The 18,688-nt window shown below is 53.0% G+C and overlaps 8 protein-coding genes across 8 annotated transcripts; 4 read left to right on the top strand and 4 right to left on the bottom strand.

Moving 5' to 3' along the window:
• Positions 1 to 2: 2 nt before the first annotated feature.
• Positions 3 to 1,890, bottom strand: QBC33DRAFT_592839 (x-pro dipeptidyl-peptidase; the record flags this gene model as incomplete). The annotated part of the gene is made up of 3 exons (XM_060431697.1): positions 1,128 to 1,890; positions 214 to 1,053; positions 3 to 185 (listed from the first exon to the last, which is right to left on the bottom strand). The coding sequence occupies exons 1-3, from the start codon at positions 1,623 to 1,625 to the stop codon at positions 3 to 5; spliced, it is 1,521 nt and encodes a 506-aa protein (XP_060288195.1). The 5' UTR covers positions 1,626 to 1,890.
• On the bottom strand, positions 1,616 to 3,095 carry QBC33DRAFT_525337 (Alpha/Beta hydrolase protein). The gene is made up of 3 exons (XM_060426805.1): positions 2,817 to 3,095; positions 2,677 to 2,749; positions 1,616 to 2,607 (listed from the first exon to the last, which is right to left on the bottom strand). Exons 1-3 carry the CDS (start codon positions 3,052 to 3,054, stop codon positions 2,067 to 2,069), a joined length of 852 nt encoding a protein of 283 aa, XP_060288194.1. The 5' UTR covers positions 3,055 to 3,095; the 3' UTR covers positions 1,616 to 2,066.
• A 156-nt stretch (positions 3,096 to 3,251) lies between these two features.
• QBC33DRAFT_172233 (uncharacterized protein) lies at positions 3,252 to 4,337 on the top strand. The gene is made up of 2 exons (XM_060422342.1): positions 3,252 to 3,416; positions 3,489 to 4,337. The coding sequence occupies exon 2, from the start codon at positions 3,508 to 3,510 to the stop codon at positions 4,195 to 4,197; it is 690 nt and encodes a 229-aa protein (XP_060288193.1). The 5' UTR covers positions 3,252 to 3,416; positions 3,489 to 3,507; the 3' UTR covers positions 4,198 to 4,337.
• An 829-nt stretch (positions 4,338 to 5,166) lies between these two features.
• On the top strand, positions 5,167 to 5,334 carry QBC33DRAFT_555141 (uncharacterized protein; the record flags this gene model as incomplete). The annotated part of the gene is made up of 1 exon (XM_060429602.1): positions 5,167 to 5,334. The coding sequence occupies one exon, from the start codon at positions 5,167 to 5,169 to the stop codon at positions 5,332 to 5,334; it is 168 nt and encodes a 55-aa protein (XP_060288192.1).
• Positions 5,335 to 5,937: 603 nt separating this feature from the next.
• QBC33DRAFT_616154 (uncharacterized protein) lies at positions 5,938 to 8,084 on the bottom strand (the record flags this gene model as incomplete). The annotated part of the gene is made up of 8 exons (XM_060432659.1): positions 5,938 to 6,045; positions 6,130 to 6,148; positions 6,266 to 6,277; positions 6,399 to 6,578; positions 6,637 to 6,873; positions 7,060 to 7,615; positions 7,671 to 7,929; positions 8,046 to 8,084. The coding sequence occupies 8 exons, from the start codon at positions 8,082 to 8,084 to the stop codon at positions 5,938 to 5,940; spliced, it is 1,410 nt and encodes a 469-aa protein (XP_060288191.1).
• A 348-nt stretch (positions 8,085 to 8,432) lies between these two features.
• QBC33DRAFT_566112 (amidase) lies at positions 8,433 to 11,187 on the top strand (the record flags this gene model as incomplete). Its single annotated transcript, XM_060430444.1, has 5 exons — positions 8,433 to 8,571; positions 9,215 to 9,408; positions 9,483 to 9,815; positions 9,867 to 10,044; positions 10,114 to 11,187. The coding sequence occupies 5 exons, from the start codon at positions 8,433 to 8,435 to the stop codon at positions 10,743 to 10,745; spliced, it is 1,476 nt and encodes a 491-aa protein (XP_060288190.1). The 3' UTR covers positions 10,746 to 11,187.
• Positions 11,188 to 11,285: 98 nt separating this feature from the next.
• QBC33DRAFT_172138 (uncharacterized protein) lies at positions 11,286 to 14,727 on the top strand. Its single transcript, XM_060422341.1, has 4 exons — positions 11,286 to 12,855; positions 12,912 to 13,512; positions 13,590 to 14,424; positions 14,538 to 14,727. The coding sequence occupies exons 1-4, from the start codon at positions 11,362 to 11,364 to the stop codon at positions 14,623 to 14,625; spliced, it is 3,018 nt and encodes a 1,005-aa protein (XP_060288189.1). The 5' UTR covers positions 11,286 to 11,361; the 3' UTR covers positions 14,626 to 14,727.
• Positions 14,728 to 17,843: 3,116 nt separating this feature from the next.
• QBC33DRAFT_172135 (uncharacterized protein) lies at positions 17,844 to 18,685 on the bottom strand (the record flags this gene model as incomplete). Its single annotated transcript, XM_060422340.1, has 1 exon — positions 17,844 to 18,685. A coding segment is annotated over one exon (537 nt), but the record flags the coding sequence as incomplete, so codon positions are not given.
• Positions 18,686 to 18,688: the final 3 nt, after the last annotated feature.

Here is an 18,688-nt window from a genome sequence, read left to right as displayed (position 1 = left end):
ACCTAAGACCGCAGCGCCGCAGCTGCAGCGCCCCAAGCAAGTACGCAGCCTGATACAGCGGGCCATAGTCTCCGCCTAGCGACCTCCGCACCTCCCCCCTCGGCCGTGGCGCGCTCGTGCCCAACCATATCCACGAGCAGGTCGACGCACTCCCGCGCCGCCATCTCGCCGAGGTGGAAGCGCAGCTAAAAGCCGACGCGCGCGCGCGCATACCGGTGCATGCGCCAGAACAGCGAGTGTCCCGACGCAGTCCGCCGCCGACACGAAGAAGTCGCCCCGCCGCCCCCACAGCACCCACCTCCCGGTACGTACAGGGCCCAGCTCTCCCTGGACGTAGAACGGCCGTCCCGAGCGCGCCCGGCGGTGCGGTGGCGTGCCGCGCCGCCGGCGAACAGCTGCTGCAGGCAGTGATGGCCCGGGACCATCTCGTGGAGGGGCGGTCGCGCGGGCGAAGGCGCGGTTGTTGGGTGTCCGCATGCTGGACGTCTTGGCCGCGTGGGCCGTGGAGGACGTCGGGTAGGCCACGTGGATTGTCGGGCCGCCGAGGAAGAAGGGGCTGGTTGGTGCGCTGGTCGGCGGGACGGTCACCAGGCTGGCGTGCTTGACGTGTGAGGCGCTTTCGTCGATGAGGTGCTTGACTAGGCACGCTTGGGCCCCGGGTGGGGTGTGGAGGGTCTTGATGTGCTCGAGGGCTGCGCGCCAGTTGTCGTCGAAGCCGAGTTCGCGGGAGGCTTTCTTCATTTCGGTTTCGCACCAGGCGTACTCTCGGCGAGCGATGGCGAGCAGCTTCTCGGGGGTGTAGGGGATCAGCTGGGCTTCTAGCTCGGCTAGGTGGCCCTCCCTGCCGATGGCGTCGTCGTCCCCGTCGCCGCTGAGTAGTTTGGTTTGGATGCCGGATGCGAGCTTGCTTGCGGCCTGTTGGAACTCTTCGAAAGGCGAGGTGACCCACCAATCGAAGAGGGGATCATATCCCTTGAAGAACCCGGAGAACTCGTCGAGATGCTTGCCGAGCTCCTTTATGGCGCATACTGCACGGAATGCCGACATCCTGGTCTGTCGGAGCTTAGCTCTCTCGACCAACACCCAGCTTGAACTTGTCTGGTCGAGTCGTGCAGTTTCTGTGCCACGTCCTTAGGCTCGAGATCCGGTATCAGGACCTGCTGGTGCGCTTCGCAGAGAGCGATAATGGCCTCCGCAAAGGGGAAAAAGGGAGAGATGCCGGCATAACGGCGGGCCTCCAGCTCCAGCCGGCGAATGTTCCTGCCGAGGTAGTTCTTCAGAAGTAGGTAGTCGACATTGTCCTCTTGGCTGAACTGCTCAAAGGAGAGGGTCTCGAGGCCGGCCAGTTCGTCCGAGTAGAAACCACGGAGAGCGGCTTGGCGGGTTTTCGACAGCGAGATGTTGTAGAATGCTAACAGGTCCTTCTCATCTGCAGTGATCTGGATGATGCGCTCCCGCATGCTCTCCTCGGCGGAGATCCGAGAGAGTGGTTCGCCCGGGCTGTGTGCACTCCGTATGCCGTCAAGCTCGGTGGTGACATCGCACCAGTCGTCAAGACCGCCTCCAGTGCCCATCATGCCGGAGGGTGGCAGGTATTGGTTTGAGGGTGGGGAATGTGCCTGCATTGCTGTGTGGTCGATCCTGCTGCAATTTGGGGTGAGCTTGGCAGAAGAGGATATCTCCGACTTGGCCTGCCAAAGTGCACAAATTTCGATGTAGCAAGCTTCTTTATTTCACTTCCGTCTTTATCCCTCGTGTGGTATCCGTATCCCATGATGAAGTAGTCCTTGCGAAGGAGTCACTCCTCATCACCCCGCTCATGGATATGTCAGCCCAGAGACCATCACCCCCTTGATAAGTTCTTGTAAATACTGCGAGCACCCACTTACTCGGGTAAGCATTGGGTGTGCGAAGCCGCTGCAAGTCACTAGGTTCAGACAGCTCTCGGCAGAAATAGCAAGTCCGAAAGACGAACAGTTTCCCAACTCTCTCATATCCAAGCACCTCTACCACCTAAAACTACCTAGGGTATTCAATAAGGCATTTCCAAACTTAATTCCCTCGAATTATGACGTGTACGTCCCAAACTTCTCCCCAAACCACCTCATGCACTGATCCTCGGCCTCCCCCGCCTGCCTCACAACATCCTCCCTCCCCAGATCCGCCCTGACACAAAACCCATGCCCGCACCCAGGATACACAACAACCTCCCCCCTACTCTCCTCAGGCAACGCCTTCACAACCTTTCTAATCTCCTCCACCTTCCCGAGCGGCAGAGCGGAATCCTCGTCCCCAAGCGCAAATGCCACGGGCCGGCGCAGGCGCTCGACGTCGGACGGGATGCTCAGCAGGCTGGGGTGGCCCGTGAAGGCGGCGTCGACGAGCGGCTTCAGCTTCCCCGGAGGACCAGAGTCGTCGGCGTCGTCGCCGGCCAGGAGGACGGCGTGCTTGCCTCCCCAGCAGAAGCCGGCCGCGCCGACGGGGAGGGCGGACGCCTCGTTTTGGCGCAGGGCGGCGAAGAAGGCGCGCACGGTGGGGTATGAGCGGCCCGGGCGGTTGAAGGCCATGAAGGGGAGGATGGCGTAGAGGACCCAGGGGATGTTGTATCTGTTGGGTTGGTGAGAATGGGGTTGCTTGTTATTCTGTGAGGGGGGATTTGGAGGGGGGGCAACTGACAGCGTGGCTAAGTAGTTCCCTGGACTGGTAATGGTCTTCATTTTGTCGAGCATCCACAATGGTGCGTACCGGCCTAGGGAGACGATTCAGTCAGTCAGTGATGATAAGAGAGCAGGACAAGAGATTGGGCGGCAGCTGACCGTTCATAAAGTCGGGCAGGTAGACACGATAGTCGCCCTTATCTGCGTAGTTGTCGGCCAAGATCCTGTTGTTGACAAACTCCCACCCGAATGCATCTGGGATAACGACGATGATGCCCTTCACTTGACGCCCATCCCTTGGCTCGGTGACGTAGGTTTCGAGGCCGTGTAGAGTGACGACCTTGCCTCGGGGAGTGCCCTGGTGAGCATGGCCCTGGTAACAATCTGGGCACGACATGATTGATGTCCTCAGTGATGAGAGCCGAGAGGATGATGTTGGTAGATTGACAGAATGGAGGGAAATGTTGGTTTTCATGTGAACCGAAGACATACGTACCACTCGCTGAGCAACGCTGATGCTGATTGGTCAATGGACGTTCACCATCCACAACGGAAAGCACTTTCCCCACCTTAGCTTCCCAAACAAACCGACCGCTTTATCATCACTCTCTGCCATTTGCCGTCCCGAGCGTCATTCTTGCTGCTGTTGTTGCCTATTGCAGCCCTTCCTTGCTGCGTCACTTCCATTCGAACTCTCCCCCATTTTATACCTTCCCGTATTCCAAGCAACGGAAGGGGCATAATCGACGAGGAGTGGAGGTATTTCGCCCCCGGCGGCGCTCTTATGCCTGGAGGGCCAAGCACATGGTATATCCTTGACTGGGATCATAGACGTATTATTGCTGTCACTATGGACGAGGAACAAGAGAGCGAAGATGTGGCCATCGGACACCTCAAGAAGCATATCGATGCTCTTGGACCTGACGTATACGCCATCCATCTATCGCAGGATAGCGAATTAGTCTCGGTCTCTACCAACCCCGAAGATGACGAAGCGACCTGCGTGTACTATCCTCCGCTACAGGCGATTCTGCGACCCGACCATGTCAAGACTGTGCTCCGTTTGGATCTACTCGAGCTGGATCGACTTTCTCCAAATGTCGACCTTGTTTCGTATACGCCATGCGCCAACGCCACAGAAACAAGAAAAGCAGTCTTTAAGTACTACTTCCTCTTCCAGTTCCTTCACAAGCTGTGGCATGAGATTAACTTGTGGATGCGCCTCCCCTCGCATCCAAACCTTGTACCGTTCGACCGACTTGTGCTTGACAAGCTATATGGCCATGTCGTCGGCTTTACAAGCCTTTACATCCCTGGCGGCACGATAAGCGAGAACAAGTCACGTTTGTTTAAGCTAGAGTGGCTCCGGCAGTTGACTTGCGTCATCGACGACTTGAATCTCAAGTACGGCATTGTTCACCAGGATGTTGCTGCGCGGAATCTTCTTATCAACCCTAAGACAGACGCCTTATGCTGTTCGACTTCAACTATAGCGGCCGGATCGGTGGCATTGGACACGCAGAGGACCGAGATGACGTGAAAGGCGTCATATTTACCCTTTACGAAATCATCACCCGCGACATCCATTTCCGGGATATTCCTTATGATCAACAAAATCCAGCCGATGTAGAACGGCTAGAAGAGTGGATGCAGCATCCGGATGTTAAGCTTGACCATTCTGTTTCGGAATACCGCTTGGTATTAAACGAGTGGGTGAAGAAGAGACGGGAAGGGAAGGCAGATTGCTATTTATACAGAAGCGCCCGAGTATATTGACTGGCCAGATTTTCCAACACCACCCCCGAAGGAAAAGATATTCTCAGATGGCTGGGGGAACCCCACTATTGTAAAAGGGGTCGTTATGTATGACATACGTCGCGACGAGCGAGAGAAAGGTATTGCGGTCTTGAATTGGGAACGTCCTGCACAAAACAGGCTGAGGAACGGGAATCGTGTGTTTGCCAATGGACAGTTTGTGTGCGGTACAGAGTGTACATGCTAGGTTAGGCCGAACAAAACAGCTAGATAAACTACTTTAGATGCTACTGTAGATGGCTTTTTAATCAGTGACAACCTTCCCTTCAATAGCTTCGAATCGCTGGGAAGTAACGACGGTTGTGATAGATGCGTTCAAGGACGCACCGTCCATTTTTTATTCCGTGTCATCACGCATGTTAATGACTAAGATGCTGGTACATGCCGATGCTGTGATGGAGAGGGCCGAACGGAGAGGTCTTACAAAAGACGGATCCGAGAAACCCATCCAAGTTCACATGGCGATGGAGGGAGCAAGGAATGCCGGTCAAACAAGTTGAAAAGGCCGCCCAACCCTAGATGTCTTGACACGCATAAATGATGCCAAGAGAGGAATGCCTAAGCAGAGGTGGCGAAGCAAGGAGAAAGTCAAGAAGGCAATGATCTTTGAAATTAGATCCACCGGCATAAAATGAGGCATCTCAGGAACAGGCATCTAGACCACTCAAGTCACTTCGAGACCAACAATAACAGCATGGAGCCAAACTCGTCCCTCAAGCAACCCTGGAAGGCCTGGTACAAGACCGGGGAGTCCAAGGACGCCAACCCCCTCTCCAAGCTCAAGTCTATCTGTGGTCGAGGGCAAGGCAGCATCCCACAGAGACCTCGCCAGGTCGACCTGACCGCCGAGAAGCAGGCTTGATGCTCACGATGCTCACGATGCTCACAACACATCATGGTTACACAGTTGTGGTCCAGGTGTGCTAGCAATCGTTAGACAATCTACGCAGGCAGTTTCTCGACCCAAGGGCTGTGTAGGAACAAGACTCTAAAGCAACTGCATGTTGGTCAGAGTGGCTGCGTCTCGTACGGAACAGCGCAACGATCCCCGTGATTCATGGTTTCCTTCTACCAGTCACATTAGTGGGACGATTCCGAATCGTCTCTGGCGTTGTTGTTGGTTGTTCGACCTACATGCTTGAGGACCAACGGACCAAACAGTGGAACTTTTGGGGTACTACTGAAAGACGAGCGTGCGTGCCTCGCCTTGAGAAGTGGTGAATATAAGGCTTAATAAAGTAACAGTAGTACTTCACTTTTTGGTTTCATCAGGTTATAAGCCCGGCAAATCTACTGCCAAAATAGGTACAAAAAACACTGTTACTAAAGAGCCCAGGCTCCTAGGCTATTGCCAGGAAGTGAATATAAATAGACAGTGGTACTTCACTTTCTGGTTTCATCGAGAAGAAAAAAGTTGATTTGTCGATTGCAAGAGCGAGATTGGCCTGGACCTGCCTCATTCGCCCTAGCGGGAGCGATGGGCGGAGGGGACCTGCCCGGCCATGCGCATCTTCCCTGTCCTGGGCCTGCTGGCCTCCCTGCCCTCTCCCGTTTCCGTGTCTCGTTTTGCGTGCTGCCAACCAACACACCACACACACTCTCTCCCTCGTTCGTCTCGCCCCACTCCGTCACCACCCACCCTCGCTTGCCTGCTTACGTCGCTTCGAATCAGGGGACTTAACTTGTTCAAGATTATCAACAAGAACAATAAGATTAACAAGATGTCCAAGATCAACATGTAGGCTTAGCCCATTGGCAAGATAGTTCAATTGACCACTCTTCTTCATACATACATTCTATCCTTTCTAAAGTATTCTTTTCAGTCTGATTAGACGACTCTTTACCAGTTCTGTAACGGGCTACGCTCTAATGGGAGCCTCGGTGACCCTCGGCCGCGTACGAACCTAAGCGGTGAGGGAGACTTACACCTCAACTCGGACTAACATTTCCCCAAACCGAGGCGGATGAGCAACTGGCCCCCTGTGGGAGGTCAAAGAGCCTTGAAGGCCGATGGTCTGCTGTTGTTCAGGCAATGTGCTCAGAGCCATTGTGTTGATCTCGATGAGATCCGCCAGTTCCTCGTAGGAGTTGAGTTCCAACAGATACCTGCTACATCTCAGCACATCCCCTTCAGATGTAGGCTTCGAACAAGCGGCATACCTACCTCTGATATGCGTTGTTAAGGTCGCAGTAGGTTTGCAACGCAGCGAAGTTTGGGTTGGACTCCTTCTCCTCGCGGAAGCAGTCTTTCAGGCTGATCAAATATTGCAAGTACATGGCACAACGATCCCACATGAGATACAGTTGCACCACATTTGAGTCGCGACGAGGAAAAGCCTTGGATACTAGAATGGTTGCGTCGTTGAAGGCTTGCTGTCTCTGCTCAGGAGTCATGAAAGTTCTTGAAGGATGTCTGAATAAGCCGGTGGGAGAGAGAATGTTCTTGATATCTTGTCCCTCTTGATAAGAGCAAGGGTAAGCAGACTCTCCATCGCTTCCGAGAAACTGTTTTTTTTTTTTTTTGGGGGGGGGGGGGGAGATGCTGTTAAATATACGTCCGGGACTCTGTACGAACTTGGAAACTCACCGAAATGGATCCGAGCAGAAGCTGAGCGATGCGGGCAGAGATGCGGGCGAGTCTGTTTCGAAGAGTGTCTGCGGAATGCTATCAGGTTCGATGAATGACATGACCCCCAGGATAGCATGAGTCTGAGGATCGAGAGACTTGAAAGAAATCTCCCAGAGAGCGTTAATGGACCGGTTTCCAGAAATTCCAAGGACCTCACTCCGATGCTGGTTGTAGAATTTCATGAATTCGGTAATGGACAACGCCCGTCTGTGCATCAATCCAGCCGTGGTGGAGATGGCTAAAGCATGGCCACGCAGCACCTCAGACAGCTGGTGTGCCGAGGTGACCTCGTCCTCTTCAAGGTCTGTGCTGATGTCCGTTGAAAGGAGGTAGAGAAGAAATCTCAGCCCAGTGTCATTGTCCCAGTTGGTGATATCCATACCGCCGTCCGCTAATTCAAACGAGAATGCAGGATTGCGGGTGATGAGAGCTTGACAACGGTTGGCAAGAGGCCAATAGTGGCGGATCAAATCTGGGTCTTCGGCATTGTCGTATACGATCAGCCAGCGGCATTCTGTTGGAGCAATCAGTCCTGGAGGCAAAAAAGAATCTGGAAATTTCGGCCTTACGCGTGTGTTGAAGCCAATTCAAAACGACAGCACAATTCTCGTCCTGGTCTCCTGGCCGCGCATCCGGTAGCTTCAGACGCAGAGCAACGTCTGTAAAGCTCTGCCTGATCGAGACAAGCTTCTCGGTGTATACCCAGAAGAGCGCGTCAAGCTCATCCCGTTGAAGCTTATTTTCAGCATATCTCAAAGCCACGGTGCTCTTGCCGACTCTACCGAGGCTGTGGAGCGCCAGTGATCGGAACGATGACCCAGCATCAATCTTGTTGAAGTGGTTGCGATTGAAAAAGCGAGATGTTCTGATAGATGGAAGAACCACGCAGGGCAATTTGGCTTGTTCATCTGCAAATGAGATATGCGCCAGCTGCTTCGAAAGACCTGGTAGAGCGAGTAGTTCTTTTTGTTTGCCAGCGCCATCGTCCGAACGGCCAGATCGCCCAGCCAGTTTTGAGAGCTTCTCCGAGCGAGTCATCATCTCATCCATTTGTCGGGTGGTAGACGAGAACTGGTCTTCCAACGGACGCCACTCGAGGCCATGAGACTGCCCTAGAAATAGGAAAATCAGAGGGAGTCCCCAACGCAAAGCGAGTAGTGTACCACTTACTAGTGCTTGAGTATGCCGCCACTAGCATGTCATTGCGTAGGAACTTAACAACGTGAGAGAATAAAAACAGAACGGAGATAGCAGACTCAACACAAGGATTCTTTCAGCTCCAACGTGAATGTTTCGGCCTCAGCGAAGTAGCTATTTAGAATCCCGACTTTATGGCACACTTCACAGAGCATTCGAAGGACATGCGGAATGGCAGCCTTTTCTTCTTGAAGAAGCTGACCATGTCAATCTTTAGCTCATCTGCTGGAGAGGAGGCATGGCAATCGGTTACATACCTTGATGATGAGTCTGGTGAACAACAAGATCGCTGACCTGTCTACCCTTGGGCCAACTTTCGGAATCCACAAGTCGGTGAAAGTCTTCAATTTCATCCATCCTGGCGCGAGCATTGCGAATTCTCTGTGGGTTAGCTTGTCGCTGCGGGCCTTCGCGATCTGGTCCTGCATATCGTCCCAAGAGTCGTAATCCAGAACCTATTAGAGATCATCTCGTTCTAGCTACCCGCGGCAAGTGCTAACGGCGGATCTCCATTGCTCCGACAGCAGCAGCTCGCCATTGCACGGCTCGTAAGTACCCAAGCAAGGCAGCATGTGATGGAGGTCTCACATTTCTAATACCTCCATTTTGAGAGGACTTGGCTGGCTCGTGTATACAGCGCCCACCAGAATCTTTAGCCAACCTACGTGACTGACAGGAGATGGCCTAAAATCTGCTGGACTTCAGCAAACAGAGGGTTAGGCGTTGGCAGGGTGAGAAGTGACCGGGCAAAGGTGGGGCATGAGAGATAGGGCATGCCACTACGGAAGGCATGTACATAGGTAATTACATACATAGCACACACCACTACCGTTTATGACTTGCTTCTCGATTCTACGATCAGTTTCTTCGTCGACTTACTCGCAGGCATGCTCACCCTGCTGACGCGCCAAATTAGGCTCCTCCGAGGTTCCCTCCCTTCTGCGTCTCACAATCGAGGAGGCTGCCGAAGGTCTCCAGTCCGGTCATTTCACGTCCGTTGATCTTGCCAAGGCGTATCTTGCCAGAATCAACGAGGTTTCCGACTTCAACGCAGTGTTGCAAGTCAATCCCGATGTTCTCTCAGCCGCGCGGCAGCTAGATGAGGAGCGAGTCCGTTCTGGAATCCGGAGGTGAATGCTTAGCATGCCTTTTCTCCTCGTCTCATTCACTAACTCAAATGGCAGTCCTCTCACGGCATTCCAATTCTCGTCAAAGACAATATTGCAACGAAGGACAAACTGGATGTATCTGCCAATTCGTATGCGCTCCTTGGAGCCAAGCCGGCGACCGAGGCTTCGGTGATCTCCAAACTCCGGGACGCTGGCGTCTTTATTCTGGGAAAGACGAATATGTCTGAGTGGGCCAACTTCAGAGGCCTGAATGTCAGTTTCGGATGGAGCCCTAGAGGCGGCCAAACAATGGGCACCTACTACCCTGGCTCTACACCCGAGGGGAGTAGTGCTGGTTCTGCGGTCGCCACAGCTCTTGGATTGTCCACTGCTGCCATCGGCACAGAGGTGAAGACTCAACTCCTCAGGTGTTCTGGAGGATGCTAACATTGCCACAAGACGTTTGGCAGCATCTTGGAACCAGCCGAGCTCAACAGCGTCGTAGGACTGAAACCTACTCGTGGCCTCATCGGAAACGATGGTGCCATTCCCATTTCGGGTCGGCAGGATGTCCTCGGCCCGCTCACAAGAACCGTCAAGGACGCCGCATACATGCTCAATGGCATGGCTGGACGCAGTGATCGGGACGAGTAAACCTGGAACATCCCATTCAAACGGATTCCCGATTTCACGTCGTTCTGCAAAGGGACCGACCTGAGCGGCATTACAATCGGAGTCCCGCGGAACACTTTCACTGCCGATCCGACGTCGCCGATCATGGTGTCCTTTAAGTCAGCCTTGAAGACGCTGAGCTCTGCCGGAGCCAAAGTGGTTGACAATGCCAATTTCTCTGAAGCCGACGGCTTCAAGAAGCTCAACCAGCAAGACAAGGGCATCGTACGCTCATCGGAGCTCAGGAGGGACATTGTTCAGTATCTCCAGACACTGGAGACGAATCCAAACAATATTTCCTCTGCGGAAGATATCATCGAGTTCACAAAAGCCTCTCCTGCCGAGGAATATCCGGAAAGAGACATCGGGAAATTCTTGTGGACCCAAGCCGAAGGAATCGACGTGAATAGCGATAAGTACAAGACCATGGTGGAACAAGAGCGTTTCTACGGAGGCGAAGGAGGCATCCTCGGGGCGATCGACAAGTACAAGCTTGATTTTCTCATCGTGCCATCCTCTTTGGGTATTGGAAACGACCTTGCTGCAAAGATGGGATTCCCAGTGCTCGGCGTCCCCTTGGGGTTCTACCCCGAGGATATACCCATCGAACTTGACCACTGCAAGCCAAATCTGGTCAGAGTGGCGCCTGGGATGCTGTTCGTTTAACCCCTCTACCATTCATGTCCCGAAACGCGATACTGACTCGGTTGTCTAGGTGTTCACTGACCTTCATCTCCAAAGCCTTCTCCGACGGGGTTTTGCTCCAGGTGGCATACGCATTTGAGCAATTGCGTGCCGTGCGAGAGAATGGACCATTGCCATTCAAAGTGCCAAAAAACGGATCTTAAGGACGTTCAGCAGTAAAGTGTTGAGCGGTGATTGGGCGGCTCTTGGGTTTAGCATTGGCCGATGGCAATGTTCGATGCGCAATTGCATCATGATACCCGACCTAGCTGGCTCTGGACTCTTTGGGTCAATTGACTCTGTCTCCATGTACTCCAGGTGCTTTCGATGCCTTAGCTACTCGCAAGTCTAGTAGAGATAAATGGAGGTGAATGCGTCGTGATAATTTTCCATGGAGGGAAACCTGAGTCTACGTGAATTCGGTCAATGATGACTGTCCCACTGCGCCTTGTACCAAATTGCTGTTTCTAATTAAATTTGCACCACTTATACGGTGACATCACTTCTACATCACAGCCACGTCAACACTATCCGCCATTTCGCGAGGTCTGCGTTCGCATTCTCAGGCTCTCTCGTTTATTCGAGGCCAAATGCAATCATGGCAGTTGAGACACCAACAATGCGCCCGGGCAACTGGAATCGACCTCCCCCGGACGCAACACCGCCATCAAGATCTAGAGCCTTACCTAGACCCCTGGATAATGTCTTTCAAGCTACTACGAGGCGGCTACAACTCAAGTCGGTCTTCGCCCAGCTGGTTTTGGATCGGCACACTGCGACAATGGCTATCAAAACGTCGATACCACCAGCTGTCCTTGTATGCGCCATTCAATCAAATACATGGATCAACCACTTCAAGACCAATGCCTATTTAGCTCCGATCATATCCACTTGTGCTCTGTCAGGTCTTCCCCGGGCAAAGCTGATTGAGCACAATGTCCAACTCGCCTTTACATTCGCCCTGTCATACTGCTGGGTCCTACTCGCGGGCTGGTCTGGTCTACAAGCTAGAAAACACACCGTACACGACCTTGAGGAGCTGAAAGCCTATAATTCATCTGCAGAAGCCGTCGTCGCCATTTTCTTAATATTTGGGATATGGTGTGCGTTCACGCTGAAGTCAGCATTTCCTACTTGGGGCCTACAATGCACCTTGGCTGGCATCTTTGCAGTCGCGACACTCCCCAGTGTTGCTCAAGCTCCCGGTATGCCAGAAGTCCTTGAGGAGACTAGCAATGTCTTGGAGTCCTTTCTGGCGGGGCAGGCTGTCGGATTTGTCAATGGCCTCATAATATTTCCACAAAGCTGCAGAGGGGTCTTCAAGAGCGATATGAAAGCGTGTCTTGACGGATTGGTGGCTGTTATGCGGGCTCAGAGGAGATGCATAGACGATCTAAGATTAAGGAAGATCTCTACCGAAGGAGAAGACGGACAAGGCTCGTCTGTCAGTCAACTTCAGGGTGCTCTGCAACATTTTATCAATAGCGTCGCCAAGGCTCCTGACGATGTCGAGTATGCGGGGAGTGAGGTATCTTGGGGTCGCCTCGATCGCTCACAGCTCGAGCATATTGCCTCATTATTGGTTGACCTTATCCCACCGGCATCTGGCCTAAGCTCGGCGGCAGACATGCTGCAGCAGGCAATCGATGGACACTATCCTTCTAACGACGCCGATGGGATGGACGGTCATGATGAGGATGTCAATAATTTGAAAGATGAAGAAGACTGGCATCGTCTCGAGGCAAAAATGCGCCAGCATTCACTTAGAATATCCGCGGCAATGATTGAAGGAGTGGAGCACGCCAAACTTCGATTGAAGTTGACAAAGGGCCGATCTCTCTTTGGCAGAGTTCACGCGAGAAATATAGACGAGGAGAACCAGGCGTTTTCTATGCGTCCAGGAGAAGCGAGTTTTCTCGAGTCATATCGAGACGTCTTCGATAGTTGTTGTGTTCTAGGCCAAGAGAAGGATGGCACGGGTGAAGAAAAGCTGCTCGACCATTACATCCGACACAGACCGCAAGTTGCAGACCTGGATCAACTCACGGCTGAGACGCATACTGACACGCTACGCTATTTTCTATTGCTCCATGTAAGTGGTAGGACACCACGTGTGCCGCCTGCGCCATCGACAACTGACTGTCACAGTCCCAAACCCTCATGTCGTGCTTAGGAGACGGACTCCTCAAGCTCCTCCTTTTCATCGAGGAATGCTATGCACGTCCGAAGCGCCTGCTCATTCCACGATCAAGTTCCCTCGACAACTTGCTCAAAGTATTTGTTCGTCTACGACGCATCCGACAAGACAGTGTCAGCCAGAATATGGACTCTCAAACAAACATCGAACTTGGATCCGCATTCTACCACCGAAAGAATCCTGACCATCTCCCACCTGCCAACTTCATGGAGACTATTGGAGACAACATTCGCAAGATCAGCTCCGTCTTTCGCACCGATCATGCCGCATACGGACTCCGAGGTGCCTGTGCCATCATGACCATAGCCATTATTGGGTTCCTTCGAGATTCGCAGAACTTTTATTTCAGAGAACGATTTCTCTGGGCATTGTTTGCCATCTTGCTTTCCATGGGCCGCACTGCCGGGTCGTCGACTTTCCTTTTACTGGGCCGCGTACTTGGTACAATGGCCTCCATGATAACGAGCTACATCATCTGGTATATTGCCGACAAAAAGACCCCTGGTATTTTGGTCTTCCTCTGGTTGTGGTTCGTTGTCATTGGCTATCTATGTAAGCTTGCACCTTCCGTTATCTGCGCCCCGATGGCAGGTTAGGTATTCTCAAAACTAATGACCTACATTGTGTAGTCGTCAAATTTCCTAAATTCTTCAGTATATGGTTCGTTGCTCTCGTGTCCGCGATCGTCATGATAGCAGATGCACTTCAGATCCGCCAGCTGGGTATTGAAGCCGTCTCGAAAGCCGGACAAGCGGTTTACCCGCCATACGTAATCTTCCCCTATCGACTTGCTGTCGTCACCCTCGGCGTCGTCACCGGCTACTTCTGGACACTCTTCCCCTACCCCCTCTCCGAACATTCCGAACTCCGCGAAGACGTAGCCAGATCCATGTACATGCTAGCCAACTACTACATGTGCATCCAACAAACACTCCTCACCCGTCTTCACGGCACCTTTGGCGACCTCAGTGACAAGACCAGCCACGGCGCCCACCTCCAAACCGCGCGCCGTCGCATTTTCCGCAAATACCAAACCCTAACCACCAGCGCCAAGACATACTTCCAGTTCCTCGACTGGGAAGTCACTCTCGGCGGCCGCTTTCCCAAACAAACCTACCGCGAGATCCTCTCCATCCTCGAGCGCCTCAGCAGCTACATGACTCTTACGAGCTATGTGTCCCGGGCACTCAAACGATCCCCTGCCACGTCTTCTTGGTGGGTCCACGACGGGACTGGCACGGTCCAGACTCATCTTACCCCCGAAGGTGTCACGACGAGAATGATCATATTGCATTCTGCTCTGAGTCGGGCGCATCCACTGCCGCCGAAGCTGAGGGAGTTGAAAATACCGGACCTGAGTGAATTCCTGAGCAGGGGTGTACCTGCGGAAGAAGGGTTTGCGAGCGCGGCACTGATCCACAGCGTTAATTGGTATATCATTCGCGATGCGAATCGGCTGACGCAGTAAGTGAAGAACCTGATGCGTTCATTGTTACTGCATGTTCTTGTATACCGCTGGCAGCCCTTCCCGCAGTGCTGCACTCAGTTCTTGTATTGACATGCGTTTGTTCGGGCAGGTTGGTGAGGGAACTTGTGGGAGAGCTTGACTTTTCGTTCACTGTTGATCCTGAGATCCCTGTCGCTCCATCAACTGCTGGTAATTAGGGTATAAAAAAAAAAGGATGGCCAAAGAGCGTCCGACCATGCTGGAAAAAAAGGAGCGAAGTACTTCATGTGTAATTATGTAGCGGTCTTCGTTACCCCATCTCATGCTATGCATTGTCGAAGAAGGCATGCAGAACATGCAAATCAGTTTCATGTCTGCGGTGGCATAGGCTGGAACGGACTCGACTGGCTGCGATAGCTATTCTAGTCCATCTTGCGTGCGACATGACTTATCTCTGTGTGTGGTAAAAAAAATAGTAACATTGAAAACGAGCCAAACAATATGTGTTGCGGACACACAAGGCTCACCCGACTCGGGTTGAAGTAGCGGTCGCTTGGGATTCTCGCCGACAAGGAAAATGGGTGGCGTCGAGATTCGTCGCGCATAACCACAGTGTTATATACACTCGCGGAGGGCATTCCCCAGAAGCATATTTTTTGGGGAGATAACCTTCATCCTGCAGTGTTCAGATAGCATGGGAGTCGGCGATCGTGGTCTGGAGGCAGAGATGGCGTGGGTCGATTCATGATTGCTTGCTCAACTCCATCCTCATGGCTTCGAACGAACGCTCAAGCTGTTCAAAAGAAAATAGACAAGTTAACAATGCGTCTTGATGGAGTTGGGAGGAGTCACTGACCTCGCTGACACGTTGGTCTTGATTTTGGGCGGCCTTGCGCTGAGCCTCAAGTACCTCCTTCATGGACTGGAGCTCGGTCTCGGCCTTGTCCCTCTTTTCTTCGGATTCGACGAGCCGATTTTGGACCTTGGCGAAGCTGCGCCTCAGCTCGATGAGTTGGTTGTGCATTTCCAGAACGGTGTGGAAAAGACTGTCCTTCATCCGCTCGACTTCCCTCGTGAGCTCGGCCCGCTGAGTGCTGTCTGCCATCTACCACCCAGTCAGCAGAAACAATGTCTCGCTGGTAAGTCCGCACCCGATATTCCACGTCACTTCCAGAGGAAGATCTCACAACTTCCGCAAATTTTGTTCAATAACTTATGGAACAGTGACACGCTTGTGCCCCAGGATCAGTACCCCCTTAAGCGCTGGCATCCCCCGCATGGACCGCGCATAGAGGCACGGTGTCCAGAGACACCGTACCCCAAGCATAATGCAGTCCTTCAGACCGTTGTATACCCGTGGAAAGGTGATACGTTATGGCGAGGCTGTCCTCCTGAACAAAAGATGTGATCCGCTCGTCCGCGTACCTCGTCCAGATGGATGATGGCGGGGGTAGACCCTCGCCCCGAGGCCGTTAGGACTGGTCGTGCGGCAGGGATAGCTACCTCGGCGACCACGGACGCAAGACTCCCTATTTGGAACCCCGACTGCTTTTACTGGACCGGCGACGAGTGCTTGCGAAGAGTGAAATGCATCGTGCCAGCCCACCAGCGGGTCTAACCAGCCCCATCCAACTTGAGACTGGCCGCAGATCCTAGGGGAAGTTTGCTTTCTTCGGAATAGTGGAGAGAAAATGTAAATCGAGGCTGGGGGTAGAGGATGAAATCCTGGACTTACTGTAGCAGAGGGAATGGTGTCGTCGGTGAGGCTAATGCCCTAGGAGTGATGCTGTCAGCAGGCGAAAAGAATGTCACCAGTGGGCAGTGGGTGCTTACCTCCATAATCTCAGGGTAGATGCCATTGGTATCCCACTCAGCCCTTTTCTTCGGCATGTTCGTACTTGTACGAGATCAAAGTTGATGGAATTCTGTCCAGAGCCTGGGCAGTCAGAAAAGTTTGCTCGATGGGTGGTGAGCGCCGCGTGAGGTGAATGGACGCGTGAAAGGAAGGGTACAGTGCATGGGGAAAAGATCTCATCAGTGAGTAAAGTGAGCTGGAAGATAACCGGCTCCGGAAAAAGAATCGCCCTGACTTTTCACCCAGGCCGGCGATGTCATTTTACCTTGTGTGAATTTGAGGGTATGAGGCTGGGAGGGAGGGTGATGGAGCAAGCCGCGGTGGTGGCAGAGGACGGGGACTTGGTGGAAATTCGAGTCCGCACACACTGCGCGAAGGGAAAATGGGCAACGAGGCAAGTAGTTGGGGTGGGTGGTAGGTAGGAAAATAAGTGCCGTGGGAAGATGAGCTGGACGAAGATGGGCTGGGCGGGATTGCTCAATACCTCGCGCGGCGTGTGGCATATACTTACCTGTCCTTACCTGTAGGCCGATATGTGCGGAGAAGAAGAAAAACAAGTGCAAGTGGTGATGATGGAGAGGAGAGGAGATAGGAGAGCTGGGAGGAGATGGTGCTGGGTAGATGGCGATTCTTACCTTTTCCGAGAGTTGGGTGGTTGTGGAAAGTAAAAAAAGGTTGGACGGAGGGAAGAGAGAGGTGCCTTATATAGGTAGGTAGGACGGCCGAAAGTACGTACCTAGGATCGAAGAGTGAATGGAATCAGCAAACAATAGGCAGGTACCTAAGGTACGTACCTACCCACAATGACGGAAAAGGTGAATATGGAATGCCGGTTGCTGGTGGTGATGGAAGTGAATACGGCCCTGGTACCTCTCCGTGGTTGGCTTTGTCCTCAAGGTAGGCATTGCCACGAGAAAGATGCATGACTCTTCCTCCACATCTGCCCAGGCGACTGGTCCTCAGGCCAAGAAGTCAGGCTAGGATCCGTCCTTCGATGCTATGCTGCAGGCGAGGCGGTTTATATCGATTGGGGTCTAGACGTCGTTGCCACTATCCAATTCCGGTGGGAGTTGGCACTGATAGCTGACAGCCTCGTCGAGATGTTGGGCCTGGTGGTATCCGTTCCGTTGTCAACCACTCGTTGTATTCTGGGCCCAGATCCTGGTAGGCCACAAGATACCTGGGTGAGAGATTCTTTCGTGGCTGAGAGGCCACGATATGGGAAAGAGGGTGGTCGGTATTTCGAATTAGTGGTAATGTCAAGGTGGTCCAATGATTAGGTAGGCGGTTATGAGGTCTGGTGGTGCGAGATTGAGGCTCAATATCGACACCCAAGGCTGCCTCGGGAGGGCTTGTTCCGTATCTAGATGCCTAAGAAATTTGGAGACGCTTCTTACGAGTGATATATGACTTAAGTAAACTGGGAATATCCGATGGCTCGGTTGAGGATGGCGTTGGCGAATACAAATGCTACCCTTGACGTTGGATTACATAGGCACGCAACATGGGTGGTGTTTTTGTGGTGTCCGACACGGAAAGTTGGAAGGCATTTGGGCTCTGACAGATTTATTTTTCATCAGTTAAAACGCTCAATTAACAATGCCCTTTGAGATCAGACACAGGATGTCATGATCTTATTGCGGCTCATCTCCCCTTTCTTCGCGTTCTCCTTCTCCTCGAGAAGGAGCCTGCTGAGTGCCTTGATCTGGCCATCCACCAGATCCAACCTCTCCTCCAACTCGTCCGCCCGCCTGTAAAACCCCCAATTTCCGGCTGCCATGGCCCGTCTCACGTTATTGAGTCGCTTGTTTTGGGCTACGTTGCTGTCCCTCACCGACTTCTGCTCGTTGCCCAGGCGCACAGCGAGAACCTCGACCGCCCGAAAATTATTGGTAACACCCAGCGAGACGGACCGGATCTTGCGGTGCAGTGCCAGGGTGCTCCCCCTCATCTGCAATGTCTCGTCCTCCATCGCCTTGAGGCAGCGCTCCAGGCGGGAGACTCGCTCCCCGGCCTCGAGGGCCCGGTTCTCGGCCGCGGTGGCCCGGTTCTCGGCCTCGGAGGTCCGTTTCTCCAAATCGGAGATCCGCTCGATCAGGGCCACGAGGAGGACCTGCTGGCTGGCCATGGTGAGATGGCGAGTGGTGGGAGAGCTTGCGAGTGGTGGGAGAGCTTGCGAGTGGTGGGAGAGCTTGCGAGTGGTGGGAGAGCTTGCGAGTGGTGGGAGAGTGTAATGCGTTAAAAAGGTGATGTAAGGGCAAAGGAAATGATGGTTTCGTTGGAAGAGAGCTTTTTCCCGTGACGAACTGAGATTTTCCGACTGTCGTCAAGTTTGTGTGTTCTCCCAGTAACGGTGGTAAGGGCAAGAGTAAGGTAGTAAAAAGAAGGGAGGTGACGGTAGGCAGACGGGATACTAGCAAACAAAG

Source organism: Phialemonium atrogriseum (assembly GCF_030411735.1).
Source record: "Phialemonium atrogriseum strain 8032-3 unplaced genomic scaffold QBC33scaffold_2, whole genome shotgun sequence".
NCBI classification, from domain to species: Eukaryota; Fungi; Ascomycota; class Sordariomycetes; order Cephalothecales; family Cephalothecaceae; genus Phialemonium; species Phialemonium atrogriseum.
This window is presented reverse-complemented; position numbering and strand designations above follow the sequence as displayed.

Coding starts and splice junctions, on each gene's coding strand:
- QBC33DRAFT_525337 (XM_060426805.1), bottom strand. CDS start 3,054: ATGTCGTGCCCAGATTGTTACCAGGGCCATGCTCACCAGGGCACTCCC. Junction 2,750..2,816: donor CCTGCCCGACTTTATGAACG/GTCAGCTGCCGC, acceptor TCGTCTCCCTAG/GCCGGTACGCACCATTGTGG. Junction 2,608..2,676: donor GGGAACTACTTAGCCACGCT/GTCAGTTGCCCC, acceptor CCAACCCAACAG/ATACAACATCCCCTGGGTCC.
- QBC33DRAFT_172233 (XM_060422342.1), top strand. CDS start 3,508: ATGGACGAGGAACAAGAGAGCGAAGATGTGGCCATCGGACACCTCAAG.
- QBC33DRAFT_172138 (XM_060422341.1), top strand. CDS start 11,362: ATGGCAGTTGAGACACCAACAATGCGCCCGGGCAACTGGAATCGACCT. Junction 12,856..12,911: donor GCTATTTTCTATTGCTCCAT/GTAAGTGGTAGG, acceptor TGACTGTCACAG/TCCCAAACCCTCATGTCGTG. Junction 13,513..13,589: donor CGTTGTCATTGGCTATCTAT/GTAAGCTTGCAC, acceptor TACATTGTGTAG/TCGTCAAATTTCCTAAATTC.